Source organism: Mobula hypostoma, chromosome 9, assembly GCF_963921235.1.
Source record: "Mobula hypostoma chromosome 9, sMobHyp1.1, whole genome shotgun sequence".
Taxonomy (NCBI): Eukaryota; Metazoa; Chordata; class Chondrichthyes; order Myliobatiformes; family Myliobatidae; genus Mobula; species Mobula hypostoma.
The window spans coordinates 83,756,547-83,781,988 of NC_086105.1; the positions used below are offsets into that span (position 1 = coordinate 83,756,547).

Consider the following 25,442-nt stretch of genomic DNA (forward strand, 5'->3'; position numbering starts at 1 on the left):
CTCCATTTCTCGCTGATTAAAGCCTCAAACAAGGTTGAAATCAACGAGGCTGAGAGCGGATGGCAAGTGGGCATTCAGCACTGTCTGCCTGGATTTGACTGGTCTCTCTCCCTTTCGCACGCTGCTCCCAGAGGAAGTTGCTTGCATTTGACCACCCCACTGTCCAGACTCCACGTACGCCTCTCCCCCACTATGCCTGCCTCCTCCCCACGACAGCTTCCCCCCCCCAACCCCGCCACTTCCTTCTCCCGGAGGATGGTGCCTGAGTCTTGGGGAAGCTTTAATTGGTGTGGTTTGTGTTTCATGTTCTATGTTTTTCTAGTTTGTGCTTACTCTGTTTTTATTGCAAGATGTTGATCAGACTGGACTGGCTCTTCTTCCTGCACTGTTCCTGAACTGAACTAAACTGAACATTCCCAGACAGCTTCAATGACTCTGGCTTTGATGTTTTGTATTCTGTGTATCTTTTGCTTGTTCTTTTGTTGTGTGTGCTATTTGTTCTTTTTGAAAGGTATTGGCTGTTTGATGTTTTCTTTTAATGAGTGCCATGGTGTTTCCTTGACTGTGTGAGAAGAATAATCTCAGGGTTGTATACTGCATACGTAGTTTGATTATAAATATACTTAAAATCTTTGAATATTGGTAAACATTTAGGAGACATATTTTGAAGAAAGTATTGTGTTTATCTTTGTGCAACATAGTTATTCTTGTTTACTCTGTAGAACCATAGAACACTACAGCACAGAAAACAAGCCATTCGGCCCTGCTAGTCTGTGCCGAAACATTATTCCGCTGGTCCCATTGACCTGCATCCAGTCCATAACCCTCCAGACCTCTCCCATCCATGTATCTATCCAATTTATTCTTAATACTTAAGAGTGAGCCCGCGTTTACCATGTCAGATGGCAGCTCGTTCCACACTCCCACCACTCTCTGAGTGAAGAAGTTCCCCTTAATGTTCCCCCTAAACCTTTCCCCTTTCACCCTAAAGCCATGTCCTCTCGTATTTATCTCTCCTAATCTAAGTGGAAAGAGACTATTCACATTTACTCTGTTTATACACCTCATAATTTTGTAAAGCTCTTATCAAATCTCCCCTCATTCTTCTACGCTCCAAGGAATAAAGTCCTAACCTGTTCACTCTTTCCCTGTATCTCAACTCCTGAAGACCGGGCAACATCCCAGTAAATCTTCTCTGCATTCTTTCAATCTTACTGATATCCTTCCTATAGTTATGTGACCAGAACTGTACACAATACTCCAAATTTGGCCTCACCAATGTCTTATACAACCTCCCCATAACATCCCAACTCCTATACTCAATACTTTGATTTATGAATGCCAGGATGGCAAAAGCTTTCTTTGCAACCCTGTCTACCTGTGACACCACTTTCAGGGAATTATGTATCTGAACTCCCAGATCTCTTTGTTCCTCCGCACTCCTCAGTGCCCTACCATTTACTGTGTATGTCCTACCTTGATTTGTCCTTCTAAGATGCAACACCTCACACTTGTCTGCATTAAATTCCATCTGCCATTTTCTAGCCCATTTTTCCAGTTGGTCCAGATCCCTCTGCAGGCTTTGAAAGCCTTCCTCGCTGTCCACAATGCCTCCAATCATAGTGTCATCAGCAAACTTGCTGATCCAATTTACCACATTATTATCTATTCTAGATCATTGATACAGACAACAAACAACAATGGTCCCAGCACAGATCCCTCCAGTCTGAGAAGCAATCATCCACTACCACTCTCTGTCTTCTCCCACATGGCCAATTTTGAATCCAGTTTACAACCTCTCCATGGATACCTAGTGTCTGAACCTACTGAACTAACCTCCCATGTAGGACCTTGTCAAAGGCCTTACTAAAGTCTATGTAGACAACATCCACAGCCTTCATCTACTTTCTTGGTAACCTGCTCAAAAAACTCTACAAGATTCGTTAAACATGATCTACCACGCACAAAGCCATGCTGACTATCCTTAATCAGCCCTTGGCTGTCCAAATACTTGTCTATCCGATCTCTCAGAACACCTTCCAGTAATTTACCTACTATTGATGTCAGGCTCACCGGCCTGTAATTATCTGGTTTACTTATAGAGCCTTTTTTAAACAACGGAACAACATGACGTACCCTCTAATCCTCCGGCACCATACCCGTGGCTAAAGACATTTTAAATATTTCTGCCAGGGTCCCTGCAATTTCTACACTAGTCTCTTAAGGTCCGAGGAAATATCATGTCAGGCCCAGGGGATTTATCTACCTTTATTCGCTGTAAGGCAGCAGGCACCTCCTCTTCTTTAACCTTTGTATGTTCCATGTCACTACTGCTTTTTTCCCTTCCTTCCATATAGGCTATGCTAGTTTCCTGAGTAAATACTGATACAAAAAAATTGTTTAAGATCTCCCCCATCTCATGAGGCTCCACACATAGATGACCAATTTGATCTTCTAGAGGACCAATATTGTCCCTTACTATCCTTTTACTCTTAATATACTTGTAGAAACCCTTCGGGTTTACCTTCACATTATCTGCCAAAGCAACCTCATGTCTTCTTTTTGCCTTCCTGATTTCTTTCTTTATTATTTTATTACATTTTCTATACTCTTCAAGTACCTTATTTTTTTCTTGTTGCCTATAACTGCTATACACCTCTCTCTTTTTCTTAACCAGATCGCCAATATCCCTTGAAAACCAAGGTTCCCTATACCTGTTAACTTTGCCTTTAATCCTGGCAGGAACATGCAAACTCTGCACTCTCAAAATTTCGCCTTTGAATGCCTTCCACATACTGAACACATTTTTGCCAGAAAACAACTTATCCCAATCCACTCTTCCTAGATCCTTCCTCATTTCCTCAAAATTGGCCCTTCTCCAATTTAGAACCTTAACTCGAGGACCAGACCTATCCTTATCCATAATTAACTTGAAACTAATGATTTATGGTCACTGGACCCAAAATGTTCATCTACACATACTTCTGTCACCTGACCTGTCTGGTTCCCTAATAGGAGATCAAGTATTGCATTCTCTCTCATTGGTACCTCTATATATTGATTTAGAAAACTTTCCTGATCACATTTGACAAACTCCATGCCATCTAACCCTTTCACAGTGTGGGAGTCCCAGTCAATATGTGGAAAGTTAAAATCCCCTACTATTACGACTTTCTATTTCTTACATCGGTCTGCTATCTCTCTACAGATTTGCTCCTCCAATTCTCTCTGACTATTGGGTGGTCTAAAATACAACCTTATTAGTGTGGTCACCCCTTTCCTGTTCCTCAGCTCCACCCATATGGCCTCTGTAGACAAGCCTTCTGGGCTATCCTGTCTACTCACAGCTGTGATATTTTCCCTGACTAGTAATGCCACTCCTCCCCCTTTCAACCCTCCCCCTCTGACACGTCTGAAACAACGGAACCCCGGAACATTAAGCTGCCAATCCTGCCCCTCCTGCAACCAAGACTCACTAATAGCAATAATGCCGTAATCCCACGTGTCATCCACGCCCTAAACTCATCTGCCTTACCTACAATACTCATTGCATTGAAATAGATGCACCCAAGAGCATTTCTATCATTTACAAACCTTTGATTACTGTCTATACATGCAGTCCTCACATGATCTTTATCCTCCTCCACCTTTGTAGATTGTCCCTTTGTTTTTTCCTTGAAACAGCAATATCTGTGAGACTTAAGTTTTTGGTAACATTAGTAAACATTTAATAGGTATATTTTGAAGAAAATATGCTGTTTAAGTTTATCTTTGCGCCACGTGTTTATTCTTGTTTACACTGTAGAGTTATAGAGTGTTGTGTGTGTTACGAAATGTAACGTTTTAGAAACGAACCAGCAGCAAGAGATTTTACACTGAGTCTGGTTTTGATGTTAAAACCACTATCTTTATTAGTAACTACTTATAATAACTTAACCAAGATAAACAAAAGTTAACAGTGTTATGTGTATATATGCGTGTAACTATAACTCCCAAACCATTGTGCTTGGGGGAACAAGGTTTAGAGTCTTGAGATGGTACAGTAGGAAAGTTCAGTAATCCATGAGATAAATGATGGGAGAGAGATATTTGCAATCCAAGGTGAAACGTAGAGTAAAGGTAAGTACGAAGTATCCCACAGATTCCACAATGGTAAAACAAGATAACGGTTGCCGTAGGTGTTGTCCGTCGTACCGTTCCAAATCCTTCACTGTTTCTATTTCTTCCTATTTCTTCACTGTTTAGCAAATACTACTTCTTCCTTGGATACAGCGTAGCTGATCTAATGCTTCTCAACACTGAACTTCCACCTGCCACAGTTCTATCCAGTTGTTTAATCCACCAATTTGTTTTCACAACATCCATTTCCCATCTGTACTTATTGGTGTGTTGCTGCACACACAATGCTGGAGGAACTCAGTAGATCAGGCAGCATGTATGGAGGGGAACGAACAGTGGACATTTCAGGCCAAATTTCTTCGCTTAGACTGGAAAGGAAGGGGGAAGAAGCCAGACTAAAAAGGGAGGGGGTGGTGGTATGAGAACAAGCTAGAAGGTGATAGATGAGATCAGCTGAGGGGGAAGGTGGATGCATGGGGGAGGGGGGATGAAGCAAGAAGTTGGGAGGAGATGGGTGGATGAGGTAAAGGGCTGAAGAAGGAGGAGTCTAATAAGAGAGGACAGTGGTCCATGGAAGAAGGGGAAGAAAGGGAACTGGAGGGAGGTGAGAAGAGGGGTGAGAGGGTCATCAAAATGGGGAATGGAAAAAGTGAAGGAGAGAGTGGGCAGGAAAGAGAAGAACAAACTAGATGTTGCTTGACTCATGTTCCTCATGCATTTTGTGTGTGTGGCTCTGGATCGCGATAATCTTTTGTGTTTTTGGTGAGCTGCTTTCTGGGTCATGGCAGGAAACTCTAACGTATCATGTTCAATTCCATTCTCTGAGAGCCCTTCCTACATTGAAAGATGGGGGATAAACATTAGCCTTGCTAATGATGCTCATGTCTTGTGAATGGATCTGAAAGGAACAGTTTTGCAAGTGGAATGTAGTTTTGTTGATTGGCCGAGGTTTAATAACATGCCGCTTCACACTGTACTGACTTTGTTCTGTTTCAGTTGGCATCAGGTCTTGATCTTCCTTTGATGCGTATAAATCAGGCCAACAGCCCTGACCTTCTAAGTGTGTCCCAGTATTACTCAGGAGAGCTAGTTGCCTATGTTAGAAAGGTAAGTAGTGCAAATTTGAAATTAACTGTATTGACTCATGCCAGATCACCTTGCTGTTTGAATACAAGGTTTCAAAGTACATTTAATGTCAGAGGAATGTATACAATATGCATCTTTTTCTCTTTAAACTTCCCCACTATAAAACTTTTCTAACCCATATTCGTCATCATTCTCACTATTTCCAATGACCGAATCTAAAGCTTCAAACAACTTAAGTGTTTATTCTTTAACTTCTGTCTCTGAACAGCTCATCTTCCCATCTGCTTATCTGCTCAGCTACCTCTGCTGTTGCTCTCCTGTCAGTTCTACCTGCAGTATCACTGTAGCCTGTGTGGTTTCATTTTAGCACTTGAGTGCTAGGGCCATTAAAAAGAACATACTGTAACTGGATTGACCATCTGTCCTTGGGTATGGCTCAGCCACATCAGCTGCAGTATATGGTTGTCCAGGCTTATCATGGTTTTGTTTGACTTTCCATATAACCATCTAACAATTACAGCATGGAAACAGGCCATCTTGACCCTTCTAGTCCATGCCGAACTCTTACTCTCACCTAGTCCCACCGATCTGCACTCAGCCCATAACCCTCCATTCCTTTCCTGTCCATATATCTGTCCAGTTTAACTTTAAACGACAACATCGAACCTGCCTCAACCACTTCTGCTGGAAGCTCGTTCCACACAGCTACCACTCACTGAGTAAAGAAGTTCCCCCGCATGTTACCCCTAAACTTTTGCCCTTTAACTGTCAACTCATGTCCTCTTGTTTGAATCTCCCCCACTCTCAATGGAAAAAGCCTATCCACGTCAACTCTATCTATCCCTCTCATAGTTTTAAATACCTCTATCAAGTCCCCCCTCAACCTTCTGCGTTCCAAAGAATACAGACCCAACTTGTTCAACCTTTCTCTATAACTTAGGAGATGAAACCCAGGTAACATTCTAGTAAATCTTCTCTGTACTCTCTCTATTTTGTTGACATCTTTCCTATAATTCGGTGACCAGAACTGTACACAATACTCCAAATTTGGCCTCACCAATCCCTTGTACAATTTCAACATTACATCCCAGCTCCTATACTCAATGCTCTGATTAATAAAGGCCAGCATACCAAAAGGTTTCTTCAACATCCTATCCACATGAGATTCCACCTTCAGAGAACTATGCACCATTATTCCAAGATCCCTCTGTTCTACTGCATTCTTCAATGCCCTACCATTTACCATGTATGTCCTATTTTGATTAGTTGTGCCAAAGTGTAGCAGCTCACATTTATCAGGATTAAACTCCATCTGCCATCTTTCAGCCCACTCTCTTAACTGGCCTAAATCTCTCTGCAATCTTTGAAAACCTACCTCATTATCCACAACTCCACCTATCTTAGTATCATCTGCATACTTACTCATCCAATTTACCACTCCATCATCCAGATGATTAATGTATATGACAAATAACATTGGACCCAGTACAGATCCCCGAGGCACACCACTAGTCACCGGCCTCCAATCTGATGAACAGTTTTCCACCACCGCTCTCTGGCATCTCCCATCCAGCCACTGCTGAATCCATTTTACTACTTCAATATTAATACCTAACGATTGAACCTTCCTAACCAACCTTCTGTGTGGGACCTTGTCAAAGGCCTTACTGAAGTCCATATAGACAACATCCACCACTTTACCCTCGTCAACTTTCTTAGTAACCTTATCAAAAAATTCAATAAGATTTGTCAAACATGACCTTCCATGCACAAATCCATGTTGACTGTTCCTAATCAGACCCTGTCTATCCAGATAATTATATATACCATCTCTAAGAATACTTTCCATCAATTACCCACCACTGACGTCACACTCTCAGGCCGATAATTGCTAGGTTTACTCTTAGAACCCTTCTTAAACAATGGAACCACATGAGCAATCGCCAATCCTCCGGCACCATCCCCGTTTCTAATGACATTTGAAATATTTCTGTCAGAGCCCCTGCTATTTCCACACTAACTTCCCTCAATGTCCTAGTGAATATCCTGTCAGGACCCGGAGACTTATCCACTTTTATTTTCCTTTAAAGCTCCAGTACTACTTCTTCTTTAATCATCATAGTTTCCATAACTTCCCTACCCGTTTCCCTTACCTTACACAATTCAATATCCTTCTCCTTAGTGAATACCAAAGAAAAGAAATTGATCAAAATCTCCCCCATCTCTTTTGGCTCCACACATTGCCGTCCACTCTGATTCTCTAAGGGACCAATTTTATCCCTCACTATCCTTTTCCTATTTATATAACGGTAGAAACCAATTTTATCCCTCACTATCCTTTTCCTATTTATATAACGGTAGAAACCCTTGGGATTTATTTTCAGCTTACTTGCCAAAGCAACCTTATATCTTTTAGCTTTTCTAATTTCTTTCTTAAGATTCTTTTTACATTCTTTATATTCCTCGAGCACCTCATTTACTCCATGCTGTCTATATTTATTGTAGATCTCTGTTTTTTTCCACACCAAGTTTCCAATATCCCTTGAAAACCATGGTTCTCTCAAACTTTTAACCTTTCCTTTCAACCTAACAGGAACATAAAGATTCTGTACTATCAAATTTTCACCTTTAAATTACTCCATTTCTCTATTACATCCTTCCCATAAAACAAGTTGTCCCAATCCGCTCCTTCTAAATCCTTTCGCATCTCTTGAAAGTTAGCCTTTCTCCAATCAAAAATCTCAACCCTGGGTCCAGATCTATCCTTCTCCATAATTATATTGAAAGTAATAGCATTGTGATCACTGGACCCGAAGTGCTCCCCAACACAAACTGCCGTCACCTGACCTATCTCATTCCCTAACAGGAGATCCAACACTGCCCCTTCTCTTGTTGGTACCTCAATGTATTGCCTCAAAAAACTCTCTTGCACAGATTTTACAAACTCCAAACCATCCAGCCCTTTTACAGTATGGGCTTCCCAGTCTATGTGTGGAAAATTAAAATCGCCCACAATCACAACCTTGTGCCTACTACTAATAGCTGCTATCTCCTTACAAATTTGGTGGTCTATAATACACCCCCATAAGAGTTACTGCAGCTTTCTCATTCCTCAATTCCACCCAAATAGCCTCCATAGACAAGCCCTCTAATCTGTCCTGCCAGAGCACCGCTGTAATCTTCCATAACCTCCTTTAGTTGTTGCAGCTTTATCTGCAGCACCAGCAGCAAATAGCACTTGGTCTCTGCTCAGACGTTGTTCCAACTCCCTTTTTCCAACGTGTGCTTCTGTGGATACACAGTGCAGAGTATCCTAACTGGTTTCATCACAGTCTGGTGTGTAGCACAAATGCTCAGGAATGGAAAAACTCTATAGAAGGTGTGGGATACAGCTCAGTCCATCGCAGCCAAAGCCCTCCCTACCATTGAGCACATCTAGAAGGAGTGATACCTCAAGAAAGCAACATTTATCATCCGGGACCCCGTTCTCCCCCACCAACCATCCAAGTCGTTCTCTATGGTCACTGCTGGAACCAGGAAGGAGGTACAGGAGCCTTGGGGCCCACACTACCAGGTTCAGGAACAGTTATTACCCGACAAACATCAGGCTCCTGAACTGCCGTGGATAAATTCACTCATCTCAGATCAGAACTGATTCGTCAATCTCCATCGTGAGTTTCAAGGATCCTACAAATCATGTTCTCAGTTTTATTTACACAATTTGTTTTCTTTTGCATTATTGGTTGTTTGTCCATATTATAGATAGATTTTCAAAAATACTATAGTATTTCTTTATTTTCCTGTAAATGCCTGCAATATATACATACTTTGACTAATGTTGCACCCTCATTGCTTTATCTCTACATCCTCTGTTTCCCCTTGCATTCAAAGTCAAATGTTTCCCCCGCTCTTGGTCAAGACAGCCTTGAGCTCTGGTGTCTCATTGTGTCACTTTCCTTGACCTCACTAACATCTTGAGATATCTGCTGCTGCATTCATTTGAAGTCCTTGCATCTCAGCTTCCTAGCTTATTCCCCAGGTAATGGTTCTATCACCTATCCCATTTTCCCCTCTCCTGACCTGTCAATGGACAGTAAACAGCTTGGGTCTGTACGCCTTTAGAAGATTGAAGGGAGATCTTAATAAAATGATGTGCCTAAACAGTTAAAAAGTAAATCAAAAGCACCCAAGTTCTAATCCCTCTTACCTACACCATGTCCATATCCTGCCATCTTCCTCACATCCATATGCCTAAAACGTCTCTTAAAAGCCTCTAATGCATTTGCCTCTATCACCATACCAGGCAGTGTATTCCAGGCATCCACCACTCTCTGAGTAATAAACTTACCCCTCACATCCCCCTTGAACCTACCCCCTCTCACAGTCATTGCATACCCTCTAGGATCAGACTTTTCAACCCCAGGAAACAGATACTCCCTGTCCACTCTCTCTATGCCTCTGGTAATCATATACACCTCTGTCAGATCTCCCTTAGCCCCTGCCGCTCCGGAGAAAACAGCCCAAAGTTATCCTGCCTCAAGTGATAGCACCTGCCCTCTAAACCAGCAGATCTCTCTGCACCCTTTCCAAAGCCTCAAAATCCTTCCTGTAGTGGGGCAACTGGAGCTGTATGTAATACTCCAGATGTGGCCTAACCAGAGTTTTATAAAGTTGCAACATAACTCTTGACTTTTGAACTCAATGCCTCGACTAATAAAAGTAAGCATTCTACAAGCCTTCTCAACCACCTTATTGGCCTGTGTGGTCACTTTCAAGTAGCTATGAAGTTGGATCCCAAGATTTCTCTGCTAAGCAGCATTGTTAAGGACCTTGCCCTTATCAGTGTACTGTCTCCTTTCATTTGCCCTACCAAGGTGCAACACCTCATATTTATCATGGTTAAACTCCATCTGCTATTTCTTTGCTCATATGTGCAACTGATCTATATCGTGCTGTATTCTTTACCAGTCTTCTACACTACCCACGGCTCCATCAATCTTAGTATTGTCCGTAAATTTACTAACCCAACTATCTACATTTTCATCCAGATCATTTATATATATATCACAAACAGCAGAGGTCCCAGCACAGATCCCTGTGGAACACCACTAATTACAGACCTCTAGCTTGAATAAGTCCCTTCAAACACTACCTTCTGTCTTCTATGTGCAAGCCAGTTCTGAATCCAAACAGCCAATTCACAGCAGACCCCATGCATCTTAATTTTCTGGATTAGCTCCCATGAGGAACTTTGTCAAATGCCTTACTAAACTCTATATAGACAACATTCATTGTCCTACCTTCATCCATCTCTCCTGTCACCTTATCAAAAATCTCAATCAAGTTGGTGAAACATGACCTGCCCCACACAAAGCCATGCTGGTTCTCCCTAATTAGGCCATGAGTCTCCAAATGCTCATATATCCTATCCCTAAGAATTTTCTCCAGCAATTTCCCTACAAGTTACATTGGACTCATTGGTCTATAGTTTCCAAGACTTTCCCTTATTCCCCTCTTAAATAGAAGTACAACATTAGCCACTCACCAGTCCTCCAGGACCTTGCCTGTGGCTAGAGAGGACACAAGGATGCTGGTTAAGGGCCCAGCAATCTCATCTCTTGCCTCTTGCAATAACCTGTGGTAAATCCCATCAGACTGTGGGGACTTGTCCACCTTAATACTCATTAGGAGGCCCAACACTACCTCCTCCTTGACCATATTTATACACTCAGCACTGATCTCCTGGTCCTCCATATCCTTTTCTTTAGTAAGTAATGAAGCAAAGTGCTCATTCAGTACCTCACTCACATTCTCCGCATCGAATAAATGTTCCCCCCCTTTATCCTCGAGTGGTTCCACCCTCTCTCTAGTTATCCTCTTGCTCTTGATGTATGCATAGAATGCCTTAGGATTCATCGTAATCCTACTTGCCAAGGACTTTTCATGGTCCCTGCTGGCTTTCCTAATTACTTTCTTTAGTTCTTTTCTGGATTCTGGCTTCGTTTGATCCTAACTTCTGAAGCTTTACGTACTTTTCCTTTTCCTTCTTGACTAAATTCATCACCTCTTTGGATATCCAAGGTTCTCTTTTCTTTGCATCTCTGTCCTTTCTTCTAATGGGAACATGGCTTTCCTCCACATGTCTGATGTGGACTTGGCAGAGAAAAGGCGCTCCCAATTAATGCTTCTTAGTAATGCCCTCGTAATTTGTCTTACTTCAATTTAAAACTCTCCCACAAGGACCATACCTATGCTTTTCTATAGCTTACCCTGAAAGTGAAGGAGTTGTGGTCACTCACTGAATGGTCAGTTACCTGATCAGGCTCATTACCTAACACCAGGTATAGTACAGCCCCTCTATCATTGGACCCATCCACATATTGAATTAAGAAACCTTGCTGGATACACTTAACAACTTCTTCCCCATCTACAGACTCTGCACCTTTGACAGTCCCATCCAAACCATACCAATGGCAGTAGAGCTTGTATTCCAATGTCTTCTGTCAATGTCAATGTGCTCTTAATATCTTTTGTCTTTGTCTCTACGTGCAGACCATGGGCTGTTGAAAGGGTTTGCCCGCCTGTAACCCTGCCTTCTGGTCTCTTTCTGTACTCCATACACATTTCAGCACCTCTAAAACTCCTCCACATATGTCTGTCTGGCCATTCCCACCTCCTTGCTGTTTCCTGTTGCAGGAATGTTGCTTTCTCTATCTAAATTGTTGTTGTCTTGCCGCTCCTTATCTATTTTTTTGACACCCTCAAACACTGTGACCCTTCTTGCTCCCATTCACGTCCTCTGATCATTATGCCATACCCTCCCTCCTCCCTGCCACTGAAGTCCATGTAGTCAGGAATTTGGGCTCCTTGCCATCAAAGCTCCTCCCTAGTTCTGTGAAACTTTGAATGTGAACTCGCCCACATTCCTAACCCATGGCATTCCCCAATCCAAACCTCTGTTCCTGTCACACATCCAGCCCATTTTCTGGATCCTGGCGGCAACTTCAAACTTCTCCATGTTTGGTACTCCTGCACCCCACCCTAGTGTTCCTGACCCTGACCTTGGGTCTGGTTGTATGTTGATTGTCACAGTGCAATGTGAAATCCATCAGCATTACCTTGTACAAATGGCCTTTGACATTTAACTAATTGAGCTGCCCTGACTGAGATGTTAAAGCCATGGAACACTACAGCACAGAAACAGACCCTTCGGCCCATCCAGTCAATGCCAAACTGTTATTCTGCCTCATCCCATCAACCCACACCTGGACCATTGCCCTCCATACCCTTTTCATCCATGTAGTTACCCAAACTTCTCTTGAATGTTGCGATTAAACCTGCGTCTACTGGCAGCTCGTCCCACACTTGCACCACCCTCCTAGTGAAAAAGTTCTCCATCAGGTTCCACTTAAAACATTTTGCCTTTCACCCTTAATCTATGACCTCTATTTTTCAAAATTAAAAATATTTTTGTTCTGTAATGTAGGTCTTGCAGATCATTCCAGAGAGCATGTTTCGATCCTTGGCAAAGATTATCAAACTCCAGACACACAACATTATGGAAGTACCAACCCGACTGGATAAAGACAAGCTGAAGGATTATGCCCAGCTGGATGCCAGATATGAGGTAAGGGAGCCTCATGGGCAGGAAGTGCAAAAGGCAGTAATGCCAAACACAGGCAATTGCTCAGTTGGTGTAGCCCACTGGTGGGAAAAGGCCAGGAACAGGGAGAGTCAAAAATGTAAATGCTTTTTGAAAAACTGTGTTCTTTAGTATTAACTGAACAGTATTGGATTATTCACAAGAATGTGACTAGTGTGATTGCAGCTGATTGATCGTAGGATGAGTTGATTGGGCCTTCATACATGTACGAGGCTTTCATTTTGCACACACTTTTCAGCATGCAGTCATGCTTTTTTTTCACAGCGGTCCCAGTTATCGCTCCCACACTGTAAGTTGTACAGCGTGTACTTTGGTTAACGTGACTTACTAAAAATGGTTAATCATTCTGCTCTGCTGTCCTTCTTGCTCAGTGCAATATGTAACATTAACAATTCAGCTGTTGTATTTAAAGCCTCCTGTCTGTCTGTCCTTCCATTGACTCTATCTGCAGTCCCCACTGCATCAGAAAAGCAGCCAGCATAATCAACAACTCTTCCGAACCCAATTATTTTTCTCTTCTCCCCTCTCCTGTTGGGGAGATGATATAAAGTCCTAGGGCACCAGGCTCAAGGTCGGCTTCATTTGCATTATGATCAGTCATCTCATGTTCTAAAAATTGAACATTTGATCTCCCAATCTACCTCTTGTAGCTTTTGCACCTTATTTGTCTGTCTGCACCATTAGGCTCTTGAATTTCACTCACCTCATATCTGAACTGATCACTGAACACAACCTACAGACACATTTTCAAAGACCATAGCTCGTGTTCTCAGCATTGTTTAATCAGTTATTTATTGATTTAGAAACATAGAAAACCTACAGCACAATACAGGCCCTTCAGCCCACAAAGTTGTGCCGAACATGTCCCAACCTTAGGCACGAGGCACTAGACTTACCCATAGCCCTCTATTTTTCTAAGCTCCATGTACCTATCCAAAAGTCTCTTAAAAGACCCTATCGTATCCTCCTCCACCACTGTTGCCGGCAGCCCATTCCATGCACTCACCACTCTCTGCGTAAAAAATTTACCTCTGACTTCTCCTCTGTACCTACTCCCAAGCACCTTAAACCTGTGTCCTCTTGTGGCAACCGTTTCAGCCCTGGGAAAAAGCCTCTGACTATCCATGCGATCAATGCCTCTCATCATCTTATACTCCTCTATCAGGTCACCTCTCGTCCTCTGTCGCTCCAAGGAGAAAAGGCTAAGTTCACTCAACTTGTTTTCATAAGGCATGCTCCCCAATCCAGGCAACATCCTTGTAAATTTCCTCTGCACTCTTTCTATGGTTTCCAAGTCCTTCCTGCAGTGAGGCGACCAGAAATAAGCACAGTACTCCAAGAGGAGTCTGACCAGGGTCCTATATAGCTGCAACATTACCTCTCGGCTCTTAAACTCAATCCCACGATTGATGAAGGCCAATACAGCGTATGCCTTCTTAACTACAGAGTCAACCTGCGCAGCAGCTTTGAGTGTCCTATGGACTCTGACCCCAAGATCCCTCTGATCCTCCACACTGCCAAGTGTTACCATTAATACTATATTCTTCCATCATATTTGACCTACCGAAATGAACCTCTTCACACTTACCTGGGTTGAACTCCATCTGCCACTTCTCAGCCCAGTTTTGTATCCTCAATTTCCCGCTGTAACCTCTGACAGCCCTCCATACTATCCACAACACCCCCAACCTTTGTGTTGTCAGTAAACTTACTCACCCATCCCTCCACTTCCTCATCCAGGTCATTTATAAAAAGCATGAAGAGTAAGGGTCCCAGAACAGATCCCTGAAGCACACCACTGGCCACCGACCTCCATGCAGAATATGACCCATCTACAACCACTCTTTGCCTCCTGTGGGCAAGCCAGTTCTGGATCCACAAAGCAATGTCCCCTTGGATCCCATGCCTCCTTATTTTCTCAGTAAGCCTTCGATGGGGTACCTTATCAAATGCCTTGCTGAAATCCATATACGCTACATCTACTGCTCTTCCTTCATCAATGTGTTTAGTCATATCCTCAAAAAATTCAATTAGGCTTGTAAGGCACAACCTGCCCTTGGCAAAGCCATGCTGACTATTCCTAATCATATTATGCCTCTCCAAATGTTCATAAACTCTGCTTCTCAGGATCTTCTCCATCAACTTACCAACCACTGAAGTAAGACTCACTGGCCTATAATTTCCTGGGCTATATCTACTTCCTTTCTTGAATAAGGGAACAACATCCGCAACCCTCCAATCCTCTGGAACCTCTCCCATCCCCGTTAATGATTCAAAGATCATCGCCAGAGGCTCAGCAATCTCCTCCCTCGCCTCCCACAGTAGCCTGGGGTACATCTCATCCGGTCCCGCTGACTTATCCAACTTGATGCTTTCCAAAAGCTCCAGCACATCCTCTTTCTTAATATCTACAATGCCAAGCATTTCAGTCTGCTGCAAGTCATCACTACAATCACCAAGATACTTTTCCATGGTGAATATTTCCTCCGGTTCCATACACACTTTCCCACTGTCACACTTGATAGGTCCTATTCTTTCACGTCTTATCCTCTTGCTCTTCACATACTTGTAGAATGCCTTGGGGTTTTCCTCAATCCTGCCCACCAAGGCCTTCTCATGGCCCCTTCTTCCTCTCCTAATTTCCTTTTTTAGCTCCTTCCTGTTAGTGTTATAATCATCTAGATCTCTAACATTACTTAGCTCTCTGAACCTTTTGTAAGTTTTTCTTCTTGACTAGATTTATTACAGCCTTTGTGCACCACTGTTCCTGTACCCTACCATAACTTCCCTGTCTCATTGGAACGTACCTCTGCAGAACTCCACACAAATATCCCCTGAACATTTGCAACATTTCTTCCGTACTTTTCCCTGAGAACATCTGTTTCCAATTTAAGCTTCCAATTTCCTGCCTGATAGCCTCGTAATTCCCCTTACTCCAATTAAATGCTTTTCTAACTTGTCTGTTATTATCAGTATTATCATTATTTGCACAGTTTGTCTTTTGCACATTGGTTGTTTGTAAGTCTTTATTTGAGTGTAGTTTTTCGCTGATTATTTATGACATAAGAGTAGCATCATGGTTAGTGCAACAGCTTGGGGTGTCGGAGTTCAGAGTTCAATTTTGCTGTTGTCTATAAGAAGTTTTTGCGTCCTTACTGTGAATGTGTGGATTTCCTTTAGGTGCTCTGGTTTCCCTGCTCAGTCCAGAGACGTACCATTTAGTAGATTAATTGGTTATTCTCAATTGTTCCGTGATTAGGGTGGGGATAAATGGTTGGGTTGCTAGTTAGTACGGTTTGTTGGGCTGGCAGGGTCCGGTCCTCATATCTCTAGCTAAATAAATAATTCTTTTACTGTGCATGCCTGCAAGAAAATAGATCTCAAGGTAGTGCATGGTGACTTATATGTACCTTGATAAATTTATTTTGACCTTTGAACCTTTCTGTGTGAATGGAATATTATATTCTGCATTCTGTTCTTATACTACCTGAATGTAATTAAGTATGGCATGACCTGATTGGGTGGCATGCAGAACCTTCCCATTTAATGTCATGTTTGACCATGATCCACCTACCTTCACTATGCAGTTGACTTTGTTTACAGTTAGAACTCTGGAGAGGAATTTGACCATAAGACAATAGGACAAACAAGCAGAAGTCAGGTATTCAGCCCATGGAGTCTACTGCGCCATTTTATCATGAGCTGATCCATTCTCCCATTTAGTCCCACTCCCCCGCCTTCTCACCATAACCTTTGATGCCCTGGCAACTCAGATACCTATCAATCTCTGCCTTAAGTACACCCAATGACTTGGCATCCACTGCTGCCTGTGGCAACAAATTCCATAGATTCACCACCCTCTGACTAAAAAAATTTCTTCACATTTCTGTTCTGAATGGGCGCCCTTCAATTCTTAAGTCATGCCCTCTCGTACTAGACTCCCCCATCATGGGAAACAACTTTGCCACATCCACTCTGTCCATGCCTTTCAACATTCAAAATGTTTCTATAAGGTCTCCCCTCATTCTTCTAAACTCCAAGGAATACAGTCCAAGAGCGGACAAATGTTCCTCATATGTTAACCCTCTCATTCCCTGAATCATTCTAATGAATCTTCTCTGTACCCTCTCCAACGTCAGCACATGCTTTCTTAAATAATGAGACCAAAATTGCCCACGGTACTGCAAGTGAGGTCTCACCAGCACCTTATAGAGCCTCAACATCACATCCCTGTTCCTATACTCTATTCCTCTAGAAATGAATGCCAACATTGCATTCGCCTTCTTCACCACCGACTCAACCTGGAGGTTAACCTTAAGGGTATCCTGTACGAGGACTCCCATGTCCCATTGCATCTCAGAACTTTGAATTCTTTCCCCATTTAAATAATAGTCTGCCCATTTATTTCTTCTGCCAGAGTGTATAACCACACACTTTCCAATATTGTACTTCATTTGCCACTTCTTTGCCCATTCTTCCAATCTATTCAAGTCTCTCTGCAGACTCTCCGTTTCCTCAGCACTACCGGCCCCTCCACCTATCTTCGTATCGTCAGCAAACTTAGCCACAAAGCCATCTATTCCATAATCCATATCGTTGATGTACAATGTAAAAAGAAGCGGCCCCAACACGAACCCCTGTGGAACACCACTGGTAACCGGCAGCCAACCAGAATAGGATCCCTTTATTCCCACTGTCTTGTTTCCTGCCAATCAGCCAATGCTCTATCCACGTATGTAACTTCCCCGTAATTCCATGGGCTCTTATCTTGTTAAGTAGCCTCATGTGTGGCACCTTGTCAAAGGCCTTCTGAAAATCCAAATATACAACATCCACTACATCTCCCTTGTCTAGCCTACTGGTAATTTCCTCAAAAAAATTGTAATAAGTTTGTCAGGCAGGATTTTCCTTTAAGGAATCCATGCTGAGTTCTGCCTATCTTGTCATATGCCTCCAGGTACTCTGTAACCTCATCTTTGACAATTGACTCCAACAACTTCCCAACCACCGATGTCAAGCTAACAGGTCTATAATTTCCTTTTTACTTCCTTGCCCCCTTCTTAAATAGCGGAGTGATATTTGCAATCTTCCAGTCCTCTGGAACCATGCCAGAATCTATCGACTTCTGTAAGATTATCGATAATGCCTCCGCAATCTCCATAGCTACTTCCTTCAGAACACGAGGGTGCATTCCATCTGGTCCCGGCAATTTATCCACCCTTAGACTATTCAGCTTCTGGAGTACTTTCCCTGTCGTAATTGTGACTGCGCACACTTCTCTTCCCTGCCATCCTTGAGTGTCTGGTATACTGCTGATGTCTTCCTCAGTGAAGACTGATGCAAAATACTCGTTCAGTTCCTCCGCCATTTCCCTTTACAATTTCTCCAGCATCATTTTCTATCGGTCCTATATCTACTCTCACCTGTCTTTTACTCTTTATATACTTGAAAAGCTTTTAGTATCCTCTTTGATATTATTTGCTAGCTTCCTTTCATAGTTAATCTTTTCCCTCTTAATGACCTTCTTAGTTTCCTTTTGTAAGCTTTGAAAAACTTCTCAATCCTCTGTCTTCCCACTAATTTTTGCATCCTTGTGTGCCCTCTCTTTTGCTTTAACTTTGGCTTTGACTTCTCTTGTTAACCACGGTTGCATCATTTTTCCATTCGAAAATTTCTTCTTTTTTGGAATATACTTGTCTTGCACCTTCCTCACTTCTTGCATAAACTCCAGCTACTGCTGCTCTGCCGTCTTTAACGCCAGTGTCCCTTTCCAGTCAACTTTGGCCAGTTCCTCTCTCATGCCACTGTAATTTCCTTTACTCCACTGAAATATCAACACATCATATTTCGGCTTCTCTTTTTCAAATTTCACCGTGAACTCAATCATGTTATGATCACTGCCTCCTAAGGGTTCAGATTGTTATTAATGAATATGATATAGTTGGGATCACAGAGACATGCTCCAGGGTGACCAAGGGTGGGAGCTCAACATTCAGGGATATTCAATATTCAGGAGGGATAGACATGAAAGAAAAGGAGGTGGGGTAGCATTGCTGGTTAGAGAGGAGATTAACGCAATAGAAAGGAAGGACATTAGCTGGGAGGATGTGGAATCGATATGGGTAGAGCTGCATAACACTAAGGGGCTGAAGACGCTGGTGGGAGTTGTGTACATGCCACCTAACAGTAGTAGTGAGGTTGGGGATGGTATTAAACAGGAAATTAGAAATGTGTGCAATAAAGGAACAGCAGTTATAATGGGAGACTTCAATCTATATATAGATTGGGTGTACCAAATTGGTAAGGGTGCGGAGTAAGAGGATTTCTTGGAATGTATGCAGGATGGTTTCTTTGAACCAACATGTCGAGGAACCAACTAAAGAGCAGGCTATTCTAGACTATGTATTGAGTAATGAGGAAAGGTTAATTAGCAATCTTGTCGTGAGAGGCCCCTTGGGTAAGAGTGACCATAATATGGTGGAATTCTTCATTAAGATGGAGAGTAACATAGTTAATTCAGAAACAAAGGTTCTGAACTTAAAGAAGGGTAACTTTGAAGGTATGAGACGTGAATTAGCTAAGATAGACTGGCAAATGACACTTAAAGGGTTGACGGTGGATATGCAATGGCAAGCATTTAAAGATCGCATGGATGAATTACAACAATTGTTCATCCCAGTTTGGCAAAAGAATAAATCAGTGAAGGTAGTGCACCCATGGCTGACAAGGGAAATTAGGGGTAGTATCAATTCCAAAGAAGAAGCATACAAATTAGCCAGAAAAAGTGGCTCACCTGAGGACTGGGAGAAATTCAGAGTCCAGCAGAGGAGGACAAAGGGCTTAATTAGGAAAGGGAAAAAAGATTATGAGAGAAAACTGGCAGGGAACATAAAAACTGACTGTAAAAGCTTTTATAGATACGTGAAAAGAAAAAGATTGGTTAAGGCAAATGTAGGTCCCCTACAGACAGAAACAGGTGAATTGATTATGGGGAGCAAGGACATGGCAGACCAATTGAATAACTACTTTGGTTCTGTCTTCAGTAAGGAGGACATAAATAATCTTCCGGAATAGTAGGGTCCAGTGAGATGGAGGAACTGATTGAAATACATGTTAGTAGGGAAGTGGTGTTAGGTAAATTGAAGGGATTAAAGGCAGATAAATCCCCAGGGCCAGATGGTCTGCATCCCAGAGTGCTTAAGGAAGTAGCCCAAGAAATAGTGGATGCATTAGTGATAATTTTTCAAAACTCTTTAGATTCTGGGCTGGTTCCTGAGGATTGGAGGGTGGCTAATGTAACCCCACTTTTCAAAAAAGGAGGGAGAGAAAAACCGGGGAATTATAGATCGGATAGCCTAACATCGGTGGGGGGGGAATGCTAGAGTCAGTTATCAAAGATGTGATAACAGCACATTTGGAAAGCGGTGAAATTATCGGACAAAGTCAGCATGGATTTGTGAAAGGAAAATCATGTCTGATGAATCTCATAGAATTTTTTGAGGATGTAACTAGTAGAGTGGATGGGGAGAACCAGTGGATGTGGTATATTTGGATTTTCAAAAGGCTTTTGACAAGATCCCACACAGGAGATTAGTGTGCAAACTTAAAGCACACGGTATTGGGAGTAAGGTATTGATGTGGATAGAGAATTGGTTGGCAGACAGGAGGCAAAGAGTGGGAATAAACGGGACCTTTTCCGAATGGCAGGCGGTGACTAGTGGGAAACCGCAAGGATTAGTACTGGGACACCAGTTGTTTATAATACATATTAATGACTTAGATGAGGGAATCAAATGCAGCATCTCCAAGTCTGCGGATGACACTGCTGGGCAGCAGTGTTAGCTGTGAGGAGGATGCTAAGAGGATGCAGGGTGACTTGGATAGGTTAGGTGAGTGGACAAATTCATGGCAGATGCAATTTAATGTGGATAAATGTGAGGTTATCCACTTTGGTGGCAAAAACAGGAAAACAGATTATTATTTGAATGGGGGCCTATTAGGAAAAGGGGAGGTGCAACAAGACCTGGGTGTCATTATACACCAGTCATTGAAAGTGGGCATGCAGGTACAGCAGGCGGTGAAAAAGGCGAATGGTATGCTGGCACTTATAGCGAGAGGATTCGAGTACAGGAGCAGGGAGGTACTACTGCAGTTGTACAAGGCCTTGGTGAGACCACACCTGGAGTATTGTGTGCAGTTTTGGTCCCCTAATCTGGGGAAAGACATTCTTGCCGTAGAGGGAGTACAAAGAAGATTCACCAGATTGATTCCTGGGATGGCAGGACTTTCATATGATGAAAGACTGGATCGACTAGGCTTATACTCATTGGAATTTAGAAGATTGAGGGGGGGATCTTATTGAAACGTATAAAATCCTAAAGGGATTGGACAGGCTAGATGCAGGAAGATTGTTCCCGATGTTGGGGTTGTCCAAAATGAGGGGTCACAGTTTGAGGATAAAGGGGAAGCCTTTTAGGACCAAGATTAGGAAAAACTTCTTCACACAGAGTGGTGAATCTGTGGAACTCTCTGCCACAGGAAACAGTTGAGGCCAGTTCATTGGCTATATTTAAGAGGGAGTTAGATATGGCCCTTGTGGCTAAAGGGATCGGGGGTATGGAGGGAAGGCTGGTACAGGGTTCTGAGTTGGATGATCAGCCATGATCATACTGAATGGCAGTGCAGGCTTGAAGGGCCGAATGGCCTACTCCTGCACCTATTTTCTATGTTTCTGTGTTCCTTCACCTCAATCTCTCTAATCACCTCCAGTTCATTACACAGTACCCAATCCAGTACAGCCGATCCCCTAGTGGGCTGAACAACAAGCTGTTCTAAAAAGCCGCTTCGCAGACATTCTACAAATTCTCTCTCTTGAGATCCAGTACCGACCTGATTTTCCCAATCCACTCGCATGTTAAAATCCCCCACAATTATCATAACACTGCCCTTCTGACAAGCCTTTTCTATTTCCAGTTGTAATTTGTAGTCCACATCACTGCAGCTGTTAGGAGGCCTATAAATAACTGCCATCAGGGTCCTTTTACCCCTGCGATTTCTTAGCTCAACCCATAAAGATTCTGTACTTTCTGATCCTATATTACCTCTTTCTAATGATTTAATATCATTTCTTACCAATAAAGCCACGGCTTCCCCTCTGCCTACCTTCCTATCCTTCTAATACACCATGTATCCTTGGACGTTCAGCTCCCAGAGACATGCCTCCTTTAGCCAGGTCTCAGTGATGGCCACAATATCATACCTGCCAATCTGTAGCTGTACGACAAGATAATCCACCTTATTCCTTATGCTGCGTGCATTTAAGTGTAACACCTTAAGACCAGTACTTGATACTTTTCGCTGTGATTTCACTGCAACTTTATTGCACTGCAACTCATCCCAATGGCCACAAATTTGCCCCATCACCTGCCTGACTTTCCTGACATCTTTACTGCTCAGTATCTTAGGTTTATTTCTGTTTTCCCCTTCCTCTGCTCTATCATTCCGGTTCCCATCTCCCTGCCAAATTAGTTTGAACCCTCTCTAACAGCTCTATTAAACTTTCCCGCCAGGATATTGGTCCCCTTCGGGTTCAGGTGTAACGTGTCCTTTTTGAACAGGTCATCCTTCCCCCAGAAGAGATCCCAATTATCCAAGAATCTGAAGCCCTGCCCCCTGCACCAGTCTCTCAGCCACGCATTTATCTGCCTGATCCTACTATTCTTGCCCTCGCCAGCATGTGGCACAGGTAGCAATCCCGAGATTACTACCCTGGAGGTCCTGCTTCTCAGCTTCCTTCCTAACTCCCAGAAATCTCTCTTCAGGACCTCCTCCTTTGTCCTATCTATGTCATTGGTACCAACATGTACCAAGACAACTGGCTGCTCACCCTCCCCCTTAAGAATATTCTGGACCCAATCCGAGACATCCCATACCCTGGCACCTGGGAGGCAACATACCATGCGGGTATCTCTATCCGGCTCACAGAATCTCCTGTCCATTCCCCTGACTATGGAATCCCCTATGACTACCGCATTCCTCTTCTCCCTCCTTTCTCCTGCACAACAGCGCCAGGCTCAGTGCCAGAGACCCGGTCACCGTGGGCGTCCTCGTCAGGTCATCCCCCTCAACAGCATCCAGAACAAGATATTTGTTGCTGAGCGGGACAGCCACAGGTGTGCTCTCCACTATCCGGGCATTTCCCTTCCCTCTCTTGACAGTGACCCAGTTTTCTGACCCCTGTAGCCTAGGGATGACTATCTCCCTGTAGCTCCTGTCTATCACCTCTTCACTTTCCCTGATAAGCAGTAGGTCATCAAGCTGCAGCTCCAGATCCCTAACACGGTCTCTGAGGAGCTGCATCTCGGTGCACCTGACGCAGATGTGGCCATCAGGGAGGCTGGAGGTCTCCCAGGATTCCCACATCTGACACCCTGAACAAAGCACTAACCCTGCAGGCATACTATCTACAAACCCAATTTCCAGAAAAGTTGGGATATTTTCCAAAATGCAATAAAAACTAAAATCTGTGATACGTTAATTCACGTGTACCTTTATTTAACTGACAAAAGTACAAAGAAAAGATTTTCAATAGTTTTACTGACCAACTTAATTGTATTTTGTAAACATACACAAGTTTAGAATTTGATGGCTGCAACACACTCAACAGAAGTTGGGACAGAGGCATGTTTACCATTGTGTTACGTCACCTTTCCTTTTAATAACTCCTTTTAATCATTTTGGAACTGAGGATACTAATTGTAGTAGATTTGCAACTGGAGATTTTGTCCATTCTTGCTTGATATAAGACTTCAGCTGCTCAACAGTCCGTGGTCCCTGTTGTCTGATTCTCCTCTTCATGACGCGCCATACATTTTCAATAGGAGATAGATCTGGACTGGCAGCAGGCCATTCAAGCACATGCACTCTGTGTCTACAAAGCCACGCTGTCATAGCCCGTGCATATGTGGTCTGGCATTGTCCTGCTGAAATAAGCATGGACGTCCCGGGAAGAGACGTCGCCTTGATGGCAACATATGTCTCTCTAAAATCCTAATATACACCTCAGAGTCAATGGTACCTTCACATACATGCAACTCACCCATGCCGTGGGCACTGATGCACCCCCATACCATCACAGATGCTAGCTTTTGCACCTTTCGCTGATAACGATCTGGATGGTGGTTTTCATCTTTGGCACGGAGAACTCGACGCCCGTTTTTTCCGAAAACTAGCTGAAATGTGGACTCATCTGACCACAGCACACGGTTCCACAGTCTTTCAGTCCATCTGAGATGAGCTCGGGCCCAGAGAACTCGCCGGCGTTTCTGCATAGAGTTGATGTATGGCTTCCTCCTTGCATAATACAGTTTCAAGTTGCATTTCTGGATGCAGCGACGGACTGTGTTAAGTGACAATGGCTTTCCGAAGTACTCCCGAGCGCAGGTGGCTATAATTGTCACAGTAGCATGATGGTTTGTTAGGCAGTGCTGCCTGAGGGCTCGAAGATCACACGCATTCAACAGCGGTTTCCGACCTTGCCCTTTACGCACTGAGATGTCTCTGAATTCTCTGAATCTTTTCACAATATTATGTACTGTAGATGTTTAAAGACCTAAATTCTCTGCAATCTTGTGTTGAAAAATGTTCCTTTTGAACTGACTAACAATTCTCTCACGAATTTTGGCACAAAGGGGTGAGCCACGACCCATCCTTGCTTGCAAAGACTGAGCCTTTGATGGACGCTACTTTTATTCCCAGTCATGATACCTCACCTGCTACCAATTAGCCTGTTTAATGTGGAGTCTTCCAAACTGGTGTTACTTGAATATTCTGTGCACTTTCAATCTTATTTTAACGCTGTCCCAACTTTTGTTGAGTGTGTTGCAGCCATCAAATTCTAAATTTGTGTATATTTACAAAATACAATTAAGTTGGTCAGTAAAACTTTGGAAAATCTTTTCTTTGTACTTTTGTCAGTTAAATAAAGGTTCACGTGAATTAACATATCACAGATTTTTGTTTTTATTGCATTTTGGAAAATATCCCAACTTTTCTGAAAATGGGGTTTGTAATTCTACAGAAATGGAACAGGAAAAATAAGTCTACTCACCTACTTACCTCGCCAAACAGACAAACTTTTTAAACTGTTAGCTCATACTGTTAGCTGTGAGAGACCTGCTGTTCCTGTCTGTCCGGGCCGATTCGCGAAAGGCGGGGGGGAGAAAGAAAAATGTTGGTGCTTCGCTCTCGCCTCTTCCCATTTACCGCCGAAGCCCGTTGAAGCCAAAGCCCTACACTCTGCTACCGCTCACTCCGCTGCCCGCTGTATAGGGTGGTCTCCTTTTTAAACTCTCCGCACTGTCCTGTTACGTCACGCACCTGCACAGTCTCGTTCTTCTTGCATTCGAAGAAGTTTTTAAAAAAACTGCCTTCCTTCAGAATTCAGCTCCCACAACGCTCTGTAGTCCCGATCCAAATTTGAAACCACTTGTGCTTTTGACCAGTAATCGTGGTTAAACACCAAAAGAAAGTTAAAATGCCATCCCCTTCTCGCAATTCCTCCGTCTCCGCCGCA

At 43.1% G+C, this 25,442-nt stretch overlaps 1 protein-coding gene across 2 annotated transcripts in view; it reads left to right on the forward strand.

Annotated features, from left to right (window-relative positions):
• The window catches only part of washc5 (WASH complex subunit 5), a 202,281-nt gene that overhangs the window by 93,292 nt on the left and 83,547 nt on the right, over positions 1-25,442 (forward strand). For both annotated transcript variants that reach the window (XR_010019270.1, XM_063058561.1), the window contains exons 14-15: positions 5,116-5,226; positions 12,692-12,832. Coding sequence is in view for 1 of the 2 variants with exons in the window: in XM_063058561.1 (XP_062914631.1) it covers positions 5,116-5,226; positions 12,692-12,832 (252 nt within the window). In the remaining variant the exon portion in view is untranslated. The remainder of the gene's footprint in view (positions 1-5,115; positions 5,227-12,691; positions 12,833-25,442) is intronic.